Source organism: Gymnoscopelus braueri (assembly GCF_963280865.1).
Source record: "Gymnoscopelus braueri genome assembly, chromosome: 5".
Lineage (NCBI taxonomy): Eukaryota > Metazoa > Chordata > Actinopteri > Myctophiformes > Myctophidae > Gymnoscopelus > Gymnoscopelus braueri.
In genome coordinates, this window is record NC_137606.1 from 35,796,969 (window position 1) to 35,808,415 (window position 11,447).

At 40.1% G+C, this 11,447-nt stretch overlaps 1 protein-coding gene across 2 annotated transcripts; it reads right to left on the bottom strand.

The window, feature by feature from the left end:
• Window positions 1–458: 458 nt before the first annotated feature.
• On the bottom strand, window positions 459–7,848 carry LOC308085590 (uncharacterized protein). 2 transcript variants are annotated; one of them, XM_080428799.1, is made up of 6 exons: window positions 7,583–7,848; window positions 5,752–5,847; window positions 4,862–4,974; window positions 3,692–3,815; window positions 3,006–3,178; window positions 459–2,110 (listed from the first exon to the last, which is right to left on the bottom strand). In XM_080428799.1, the coding sequence occupies exons 1-6, from the start codon at window positions 7,620–7,622 to the stop codon at window positions 2,051–2,053; spliced, it is 606 nt and encodes a 201-aa protein (XP_080284925.1). In that variant the 5' UTR covers window positions 7,623–7,848; the 3' UTR covers window positions 459–2,050. The 2 variants fall into 2 exon arrangements, with proteins under 2 accessions (XP_080284925.1, XP_080284926.1); XM_080428800.1 differs by having other exon boundaries at window positions 5,752–5,801; window positions 7,732–7,835.
• Between the last annotated feature and the right edge of the window lie 3,599 nt (window positions 7,849–11,447).

Consider the following 11,447-nt stretch of genomic DNA (forward strand, 5'->3'; position numbering starts at 1 on the left):
GGTGTTTTTTTTTGCCTGTATCAGGAGTCTTGGTGCACTGTTGGCATTTTTTCCACATCCTATTTTTACATCAGTCCGAGGAGGCACTTGGATTCCAAAGTTAGTTACAAAAAGACCCAGCAGATGAGTCACAGGTCGCAAGATGGGACAGTTTTGAGATTATTTTTTGCATGACATTGTGTCCAGCTTTGCACGAACTCCCATGATACCCATGTTGAAATGAAAAAGGGACTTACTGTACTTACTGTAGCAGAAAGCTGTTCATTGACGTATTTTTGGCCATGAAGTTTGTTATTTCATTACTTGACTTATGTGTAGAATTGGACATTTGCCATTTTCTATTGGTTCCAGCAACTGTTTCTTGCACTCACCAAAACCTTTGGGTTCACAAATCTGTGATGCCTTGAACACTACATAAAATCATGAAGCAAAATATTACAAAAAGCTAACAAGTCACATAGAGTATTTATTGCAGAGTTCAAGACATAATGGGGGCCATTGGCCAGATCCAATAAATATTAAAAGTAAAGTAAATCCAGAAATGTAACATTTTTTTATTAACCTGTCACTATTTAAATAAATATGCCTTTGGAAAAAACAAGTTTCACAACACAAACAATACATGAAATAAAGTAGAAAATAAAGTACTGAAACATAAAATGTCTCAAGAGATTGACCATGTTTCCCTCATAGTGCAGACCTTTTGAAAGCTAGTGTGCCGTCATTAAAAATACAGTCATTGCATTTTTGTTTCAAAAAATGTATCCCTTGTAGACTTCCAAGACTCAATCTTCTAACATTGAGCATTTTTTCCTCATAGCATAGACATTTTTAAAGCTAGTGTGCCGTCATAATAAATACAGTAAAACTAATTATATAAGTTTTGTTTGCATTCCCATTCTTTGGTTGCTGCCAATTCATCTAAACTGAATGAAATAAAACTAAGTGATAAGCCTGTTTTTTCTTCATCCTACAGCAGTGTTGTGCACCAAAAATAGTCAATCTATAAGCTCACGGTATGTCACATCCGTGACTCGTTGTGAGCTTTTAGATCTGCAATTTTCATCGAGTGACACTATGGAGCATAAATTAGGCCAGTGATGCTAAGGTCACTTTTGAAGCTCAAACCCGCAGACACAGATAAAATACTTTTATATGTGCAGTTTCTCTTTTTGGACGTAGTAAAAAAACAATCATTCAATCTCATGTAAACAATCTGAAAATAATCCATAAAAAAATAATAACTTTTTACCTCAGTAGGCTACAGACCTGAAGACAGTCCCTAGAAAACCCTGGTGTCTGAGTCAGTCAATTAAGAGTCACGTATCGTCCTCTCTCCTCCCTGGCTCTCTCTTCTGTACTGCCATGATAATATAGTGTATGTGTATTGTAATGTGTATACAGTAGGGGCGTAAATTGGTAGGTACCTAACGATTCAATTCGATTCCGAGGGCTACGATTCAATTAAATTGCGATTAGCGATGAATTTACTTCCATTATCTTTTATTGATAATAAAAACTAATGGAAGCTGTCAGCTGTCAGCTGTCAGCTGTAAGGTTATATTTGCCAACATCAACAATTGCAGAAAACCAACAAGAAAATAAACAAGTCCTTTTTTGTAAAATAACTGACTTATAACAAAGGCTTCTCAATATTCTGATAACCAACCAAAATATGGCTGCTGCTCTGTGCAATTAGCGATATGATGAAAACAAATCTAATGTATGTAAAAAAAAAAATGTAATAATTGATTCATAATCGTCCATGTCCGAATCGCGATTAATTGCTTGAATCGATTATATTTTCCACCCCTAGTATACAGTATGTTTTCTTTATAAAACTGATCCCAGTGTTTTCACTTACACTTTAAATATCCAGTGAAACATTCATTCTAGGCAGTCAAATAACAAGACTGTTATTTGACTGAAATACCAAGATTGAAATTGCACTGTGAGATGGACTTGGACAGAACCTCAGCTAGTATCTCCAATTCAGTGGTCAGTAGAAGCAGACTCTCTTCATCAGTCAGTGGAAGCAGACGAGTGACTTTCAGCTTTTCTCCATCTCATCTTTGGTCAGGTACTTAATGTGTGCATATATACACCATATCTGGAGAGAGGGAAGAACACCAAGCTTTTACACTGCTGCCATACAATGTGCATGTACAGTATGTACATTCTTGAACTTCTTCTGACCATAGAAAGAGTTTAGTTAAGTGCCGTGTGAAATTGTTTTCGCTGGTCCTCACTGCATGTGACTATTTGAGGACTAGAAAATAGAGTGGCATAAAGTACGCATGTTGGGGTGAGGGTCAAAGCCTAGGGTTGACTGTAGTCAGTCCTACCAAGTATAGTAAAAGTCAAATGTGTGTGTGTGTGTGTGTGTGTGTTTAACCTGTGTAACGATGATTCTGTGTTCTCTAACATTTCAGCTAACACCCCTGATGTCATTGTTGTTAATGAAAACCATAGGGAGGTGTTCATTCTCGAGGTCGGCTGTACTTTTGATTACAGCTTAGAGGAGGCCTTCCTAACCAAAGTGCTAAAATATCATCAGCTAGAGCAGACCATCTCTCAGCTAGGCTACAGATGTAAACTTTTGGTTTTTATCTTTGGTAGTCTAGGGCACGTGCACAAGTTGGTTGTAAGGGGCCTGCAAATGGCCGGCCTCTCCAAAAGGAGGGCTAAACAATTAGCAAGGTACTGCTCAATATCAGCTATTATAGGAAGCCGCTCAATTTGGAGGAGGCGTTGCTTCCTTTACCCATGATTGTTGTCCGCTGTGTTCGACAAGTATGCCATCTTTTGTTTTGTATGTAACGTTGCTCTGCTTTACATGCGCTTTGTAATTAACTGTTTTCCCTTCATCTGACTGCACTGGCAGTGTTTATACCCTTTGTACATCCTGTACTTCTTATTATGTGGACATAAATAAATATTTCAAATGTGTGTGTGTTTCTAAAGAAGCAAGTGAACATGCCAAAGCATCTACTGTGAACTCTCACCTCCACTGAAAGACCCAAAAGTCTCCCCACAGCCAGCACTACAGTCCCCAGAGTCTGGAGCCAGGGATAAGGACCCATGTATAGGGACAGCATGTCGTACTGGTATGCATACAGCCACAGAGGGAGGCAGTGTAGTCCACTGATCACCCAGACGCCCAGAGGAGTTCGAAACCCTGACCAACACCAGAGACAAAACCTTTAAAAAAAAGAGCACATCAGCAGTCTTCCACTTCTACTAGGGCTACACATTGTATTCACACTTTACAGATACAAATAAATAAGGAGTGCTAGAGATAAGAAATGGAGTCTGAAGAGGTGAATTTCAGGCTGTGGCAGAAGATAGGGAGTCTATAAAGAAAACATCACATGGATGCACCTGGGACGTTTCATCAGTGTTGTAGCCTGGGGTCATAGGGTGTTTCGGGTCTCGCAACAACATACACCCTCGCCCAGGTGACCCAGCCGGGGTTGATCAAGCCCCGACTTACGTCCCAGTAGCTACCCACGGTCAGTCCTATAGGGAAAGACAGGGCCACTCAGTCCACTTCTCCGGAACTACTCTGCCGGGAATCGGGGAGGCTCTAGCACGTGGAGGGACTAGGCCCCCACGTGCCAGAGTAAGTCTGCAGTCCATATATTTGTACTATATCATCTTCACATAAGTTGAAATCCAATCAATTTTTTACCTTTTGCCATGACAGCCTGTACCCAATGTGGGCTACTGGTGAAAGTGCTTTTCCACTGGGAACCTCTGGCATTGTGGTTACACACAAACACACACCACTCTACAGATGACACCCACCAGCCCCACTGCAGCCAGAAGAGAAGAGAAACAACATTGCTTTGATTACAAGTATTAACCATACAAAAAGACAAGCGTAAAGGTTAAAACCATTGAGGATAAAACACAACAAGTCCAGAACTTATTTCCATTGCGATCCTCACAAAAAAACTTTTCATAACAAGAAACATATCAGACCACAAAAACAAAACAAGCTTGATTAAAATTCTGAAACTCCCTTCAACAGACTGGAACCTTTTCCATCAGCCATGCTTAGTTTTGTTGACTGTTAATAAGTTATAAGTTTCAAGTCAGTTTGGTTGCAGTGTCCAGGCTCTTCCACTGGGTGGCACCAATGTATGTATGTGAAAGTTCCCTTACCTGTCCTGAATTTATACAGGCACACATTAGCAATGCTAGATCTCTAGTGTACACATTGTGTGCATCCCTGACCACCAGACCACTCCATGAATAATGGTCAATCTCGCCAGACTTAAGGTCCTTACACACCGGGGCGATTTTTTCGTGCGAATAATACGCTTTTTTTAAAAACCTTATAAAGTCAATGCAAGCGTACATGGCGCGAAAAAGCGAAGCGAAAAAGCGTCTTTTAATTATTCGGAACGAGTCCGAATTTTGCGTATATTCGCCACATTCGCCGGTGTGTAAGTAGCCTGGTAAACCCTCCCTCCGGAAATCTCATTTCTATTTGATTCCAGGAATCAAATAGAAATGAGATTTCCGGAGGGAGGGTTTACCAGGCTAGTGTGTAAGGACCTTTAAGGCGGTTACACACCGGCGAATATGCGAATATACGCAAAATTCTGACTCGTTCCGAATAATTAAAAGACGCTTTTTTCGCTCCGCGAAACTGGTGTGGAAGCTTGCATTGACTTTATAAGGTTTTTAAAAAAAACCGTATTATTCGCATGAAAATAATCGCCCCGGTGTGTAAGGACCTTAACCTCTTTATTCCACAGGGGCCAATGTCACTAGGACCTAAACCTAGTTTGACTATCATACAGGGATGATGTTTTTGGTCTGTTTATGTGCCACTGTGTTACAGAGAGTCTACCTTAAACAGCTGGCTCCACAGCATGCCTCGACCCAGGTTGTCAACCACCACATCCAGCCAAGCCCCAAACCTGGATGTCTGGCCCAGCTTCCTGGCCAGCCAGCCATCCACACCTGCAGGGACAATGATGAGAAAGGTAGAACTTGAGATGATAGAACAGCTAGCGGTTCTTTCACAGTTTTCGCTGTTTTTCAAATTCAATATTATGTAACATGAATCTCTTTCAAATATGCACAGTTGGGCAACTTGCACATGCATTAGAACAGCGTGGTAGGATGGGTGGATGTGGTCTTTGAGAACAAGCGAGTCACAGACTAAGAACATCCTAATTGTAATTCTCTGCTATCTGGTGTATTGGTTTGGATTCTTTCTTCATGGAGAAGGTGGAATAATGAACTCCACTCAGTGGTGTAAAGTAACTAAGAACATTTACTCAAGTACTGTACAGTACTGTACAGTTTTACGGTATTTTTTACTTTACTGGAGTATTTCCAATTTTCAGTACTTTTACTTCTACTCCACTACATCTCAGAGGCAAATATTGTACTTTTACTCCACTACACTTTAGTTGAAAACTTTAGTTTAATACTAGTTACTTTGTAGATTTTGATTATTATTACAAATCATACACTTAAGCCCTATATACATTTTGGCCATTTGAAAATAGCCGATCTACAAGCTCACAATGCGTTGTAATGCGACACATTGTGAGCTTGTAGATCTGCTATTTTCAAAATATTTGTTTGAAAACTAATACTTTTGTACTTTTACTTAAGTACATTTTCAATACCTTACTTTTACTTGTACAATGCTTACATGTACAATGCAGTATTGATATGTTTACTTAAGTAAAAAATTTGAGTACTTTTTCCACCACTGACTCCACTTACCATCAAGTACGACAGAGATGGAGTACAGGGGCATGAAGACAGCTGGTCTGCTGAAGGAGATCCATGAAGTAAACACAAGAGCAATCCTAATGTATCCTGAAAGACACAAGAACCAATCAATCATACACAAACAAATCTGACATCATTCTGATAATGTATCACATCGGTAACAGGACAGGTGGGCACCAAAACCATCTGGGCACAAGGGACAACTGGGCACCAAAACCATCTGGGCACTATGGACATGTGGGCACCTGGATGAGTGGGCACTTAGGGGTGGAGAGGTGGGCACCTGGAGAGGTGGGCACCTCTGGGCACTAGGACGAGTGGGCACCTGGAGAGGTGGGCACCAGGACAACTGGGCACCAAAACCATCTGGGCACTAGGGACATGTGGGCACCACTGGTGGGCACCTGGATGAGTGGACACCTGAATTAGGATTTGTGTCCACAAGTGTTTTTTTACTTTACATAGCATGCTGCTTTGTTGTTGGTAAGTGATATGTAATCCACTGTTCTTTAAACTCCCAAACGCAACACAACAACGAGGTCAAAAGTACAATATAAGAGAGTTTCAAAGTACAATATAAGAGTGTATTTGCCAAAATAGAAGCAATGTTAAAAAATTTAACAAATTTGGAAAATGGTAAAATACCAAAAAGAATGAAGGATACCAAAAAATGGTCAAATGATCAATGTTAGGATAGAGAAAACATAGCTAAACAGTTCACTATGACATGATAGAAAAAAATAGGAATAGTAGCCTACTGTTAAAAAAATTGAACAGTACACTATAAAATGGCGGGGGAAAAAAAGATAAATAGTACCCTACTGTTAAAAAACAAAATAGATAAACATGAGTAGCCTACTGTTAACTGAACTAAAAAAATGCTGAAATGAATGCTAGGATAGATAAAACAGAGTTAAACAGTACACAATAAAATGAAAGGGGGAAAAAACAGAGACATAAAAAATGCAGGTGCCCACTCGTCCAGCTGCCCAGTTATCTCCACCCCTAAGTGCCCACTCGTCCAGGTGCCCACATGTCCTTAGTGCCCACTCGTCCTAAGACCTAGTGCCCAGCCCAGTTATCCCGATACCCACCTCTCCAGGTGCCCAGTCATCCCAAAACTATGGTGCCCAGATGTCCCTTGTGCCCAGTGCACCATAGAGTTATAATATATCGGTGCCCACCTGTCTTGTATTCATTGGATCAAGACATTTTACTTTCGTATCTATGATAGTCTTGGGCTTCCCCCCCCCCCAATTGTCACTGCATGGACATCCGCGCGGAAAGCCCGTTCTGCTCCGTACATGTACAAGAAAAACATATAAAGTGCTGAACCTGTAGCCCCGGATGTTAACTCGACATTAGAAATGTGTGCACTGTCTTATCCCGTATTTTTCAATAGACATGTGTTTTAATCCCGTTATGTCGGATTCTGTCGGAATTCCTCAATGCTAGGCGGTATAGACGGGACGCATCCGGTGAAAGACGGTATTACAATCAATGTAAGAAATGGCGTTGAGGCACAGACGGGATTAAAACACATATCTGTTGAGAAATACGGACTAACACAGTGCACAAAGATTCCGAATGCCGAGTTAACATCCGGGGCTACCGGGTAAGCACCTTAGAAATAGAATTTGTAAATGTTCGGAGAAATATGGACTTTACGGGCGGATGTCCAGAGACAATAGGGGGGTAAAGGCAAGACGATCATAGATATCAAACGTAAAAATCGATCAAATACATATATGAAAGTCTTGATCCAAGGCTAGTGTTAATGTAAAACCCCTATAATGAATAATAACCCCAATATATTTCTTACCAATTATATTTGGCCAGTACATCAGAACTTGTCGACCCATTATTTCCTGTATTCAGCTGTGATCTGTTCAATCCAGCTGGACCATTTCTGCTTTAAACAACCTTATTCCAGAACAGGGATGGTGCAGTATTGCCCGGTTAGGTAATTACCTCTAATACATGTATTAATCCAAACTCTTAAACTCTTCATCGATATAATGTTATTACATCATTATCACTTTAGGTTACAAAATCATTGGTTGTTGTGTATCGTGTCATCATCTTTACGTGATCTTGCCTAAGGTGGTGTGACATTGGTGAAATTAGTGACCTATCGAATTCTGTGACTCCACACACTGTCGCTGGTTTGCCATGGGTGCAAGTTGCAACTAACGTTTGCTGCATATCGCCACCTACTGTACAGGATGTAGAAGCACTTTTAGCAGGGTATTTTGTTCAGTGGTGGAAGAAGTACACTATTTTACTTAAGTAAAAGTAGCAATACCACAATGTAAAAATACCAATAAAAGTATTGATGCCAATACAAGTATTGGCATCAAAATGTACTTAAAGTACCAAAAGTTAAAGTGGTAAAATGTTTGAAAATAGCAGATCTACAAGCTCACAATGTGTCAAATCACAACGTGTCAAATCGCGATGCGTTGTGACAATTGTAGATCGGCTATTTCCAAATAATAACCTATGTATAAAATAGGGAGGTTAATGTATGTTTTGTAATATAATGATTTATATCTGCAAAGTAACTAAAGTTTTCAAATAATTGTTGTGGACTTGGAGTATTGAAAATCGGAAATACTCCTGTAAAGTAAAAGTACTTCAACATTTTACTTAAGTACAGTACTTGAGTACATGTACTTCGTTACTTTACACCACTGATTTTGTTCTTTTTCAGTGCCTCATTTCTTTAGCTTTTTTTTGTCAGATTCTTGTTGGTAATCTTTTACACCTGACCATGATGATTCTGGTAAGATTCAATCAATTGGATGTCAGTCTCACCTAAGCCGTTGCCTATTGACTTAAAGGGATATTTCACTTTCAAAAAAACTTTTGGTAATTTTATCGTCTACCCAGGCTTTTGTGAGCCCCCCAGACAGTTTTTAAGTTAATTGCTTGATTCGTTATTTAGATATTTAATATTCATTTTATCAGACACGCCCCCTTCCTATACAAACCCATTATAACTTCAAACTCCATTTTTAACATGTTAGATTCATCAAAAACACCCGTCCTTGGTTCTGGTGACTCACCCTGCCCTCCTAATACGCGAGGGGGCCGTGTTTTTTCGATAACTTTTTTCATTTATTTTATTTAAAATGTTTTATCGTATTTATTTATTTTAAAAATAAATGAAAAAAGTAATCGAAAAACACGGCCCCCTTGCGTATTAGGAGGGCAGGGTGAGTCACCACCAGAACCAAGGACGGGTGTTTTTGATGAATCTAACATGTTAAAAATTGAGTTTTAAGTTATAATGGGTTTGTATAGGAAGGGGGCGTGTCTGATAAAATGAATATCATATACCTAAATAATGAATCAAGCAACTTAAAAACGGTCTGGAGGGCTCACAAAAGCCTAAGTAGAAGACAAAATGACCCAAAGTTTTTTTTAAAGTGAAATATCCCTTTAAAGGTATAGGGTAAAGTGATATTTTTGTTCAAATAAGTGTTAAATAAATAGTATGGCACTACATTTGCGTCTTTATTAACCAAATGAAAGGAAAAGATTTGAGAGAGAAAAATAAGCTCTTTAAGGTGTTGAGTAGTCACTGGGTCCTGATGGGGCTGCTATAGGGTGGAGCTCCTCCATCGTTATCGGGGTGTGTACACTGTACACAGACCTGCCCATGGCGAACAGTCTTTTTACCCCCGGTCTGAGTAGCCCCGCCCTGTAGGCCCCGTAGGTGCTTCTTTCACTCTACATTAGAAGAGTTGGGAACGTTGGGGGTTGTCACATTCTAATACAGCCCAAATACCCAATTTCAGCACCGGCCTCAGTGGCGCACCTCGCTAGTCATCAGACTCCCAATCCATTAGCATTGGGAGTCTGGGTTCGACTCCCGCATGGGACAATGCTTTTTCAAACACAGCAGACTACTTTTTTTCGCCGATAAAGTATAGTTTTGGACCATGACGCCAGGCGCGCCGACTTAGCAGACCTTGAGGCCGAGGAGTCGCGCCCGAGCGCCTCCAGGCGCGAGTGCCCGCGACGACCGGCCGATGGTCTGCTAGTCGACTAAGCGCCGTCCGAGTTATGTACCGATAGGCACAGAATCGTAAATGATGTTGTGGGGACTGCGTTTTCCCCAACTCGTTTCACTCAACTCGCCTGTCTCTCCCCGCACCCGCCCCGCCCCCCGCTACTGAGACCGGGGGTAAAAAGGCAGGTCGCCTGCCCATGAGGTCACTGCAGGAAATGATTGCTATGTCCACATGCTCAGTGGTGGTAAAAGCACCAATAAGTAAAAGTATCAATTCTGCAATGTAGAAATACTCTGTTACTAGAAGTCAGGAATTAGAAATTTACTTGAGTAAAAGTACAAAAGTATTGGTATCATAATGTACTTAAAGTACCAAAAGTAGAAAGTAGCTACTCATTATGCAGAATGTCCCATTTCACAAGTTTTCAAATGTATAAAATGTATGAAAAATACAGATCTACAAGCTCACAATGCGTTGCATCACGACGCATTGTGAGCTTGTAGATTGGCTATTTTCAAATGGCCGAAATGTATATAGGGCTGAAGTGGGTAATGTATTTTGTAATAATAATCTAATCTACAAAGTAACTAGTAACTAAAGTTTTCAAATAGTTATAGTGGAGTAAAAGTATAATATTTGTCCCTGTGATAGGAGTAAAAGTAAAACTACTGAAAACTGGAAATACTCCAGTAAAGTAAAAAATACCTCAAAATTGTACTTAAGTACAGTACTTACAATAAATGTACTTACTTACTTTCCACCACTGTGAATGAGGATACCTACAAACAAGACACAAAAAAGTGTGAGATGGGAATTTGTGTTGGGTAAGACAAGAATAGTCAAGTGAGTCCGGAATATTCTCAGGTTACCGTAAATTGGCCTGAAGTGAACAACTGAGCACAGACAAGAGCCCAAGATATATGTGAGAAAGAAACCAGGATATCTTAATAAATATGTATCTGATTTGAATACTTTATTAACACGTTTGAAAACCTAAAAAGCAATACTAAAATGGTAACACAAAAAGCCCCTTGTTTCCATTGTGGTCCATTGGTGAGGATGAGGAAACTGATGAGCATGCAGAAACTGATGACCAGGTTGTGACAAACGTAGATTACTGTTAAGCCTTCATACTGTGTGAGCCATAGCATGGCTTGTGTGGCTCATGGCTTATGGCTCCAATAGTATAGTAGGCCTACAGAGCCATGAGCCATGGCTTGGCTAACACAGTATAAATTAGGCTTTACAGACTGATGTGCAACACACCCTCAACATTTGGGGAAGCTGAAATGTGCACCTATATCTCACAGGAATGGGTTAATGCAATGGATGGAGAAATACAAAAAAAGAATAGCACATTTACCCTAAACCAACTTACCTAGAGGTAAGAAAATAGAGGGGGGTAAGTTGGTGTATGCGATCAAGAGCAATGTTGATGGATCAGAAACATACAAGGTCACACCCATCTATACCATGTAGATTATGTTAAATATTCTAATCTCTCCCACTGCCAACACGACCAGTGCATTGGTAATGCAATAAAAAAAAAAAGCTAAATGCAAAAAAAGAGAGAACCTGATTTTACATCAGATGATGAGAAAACTGCGTAATGCAGCAATATTTACATGGAACAACATGGAACAACCAGGCGGTAAAGAGGTAAGATAA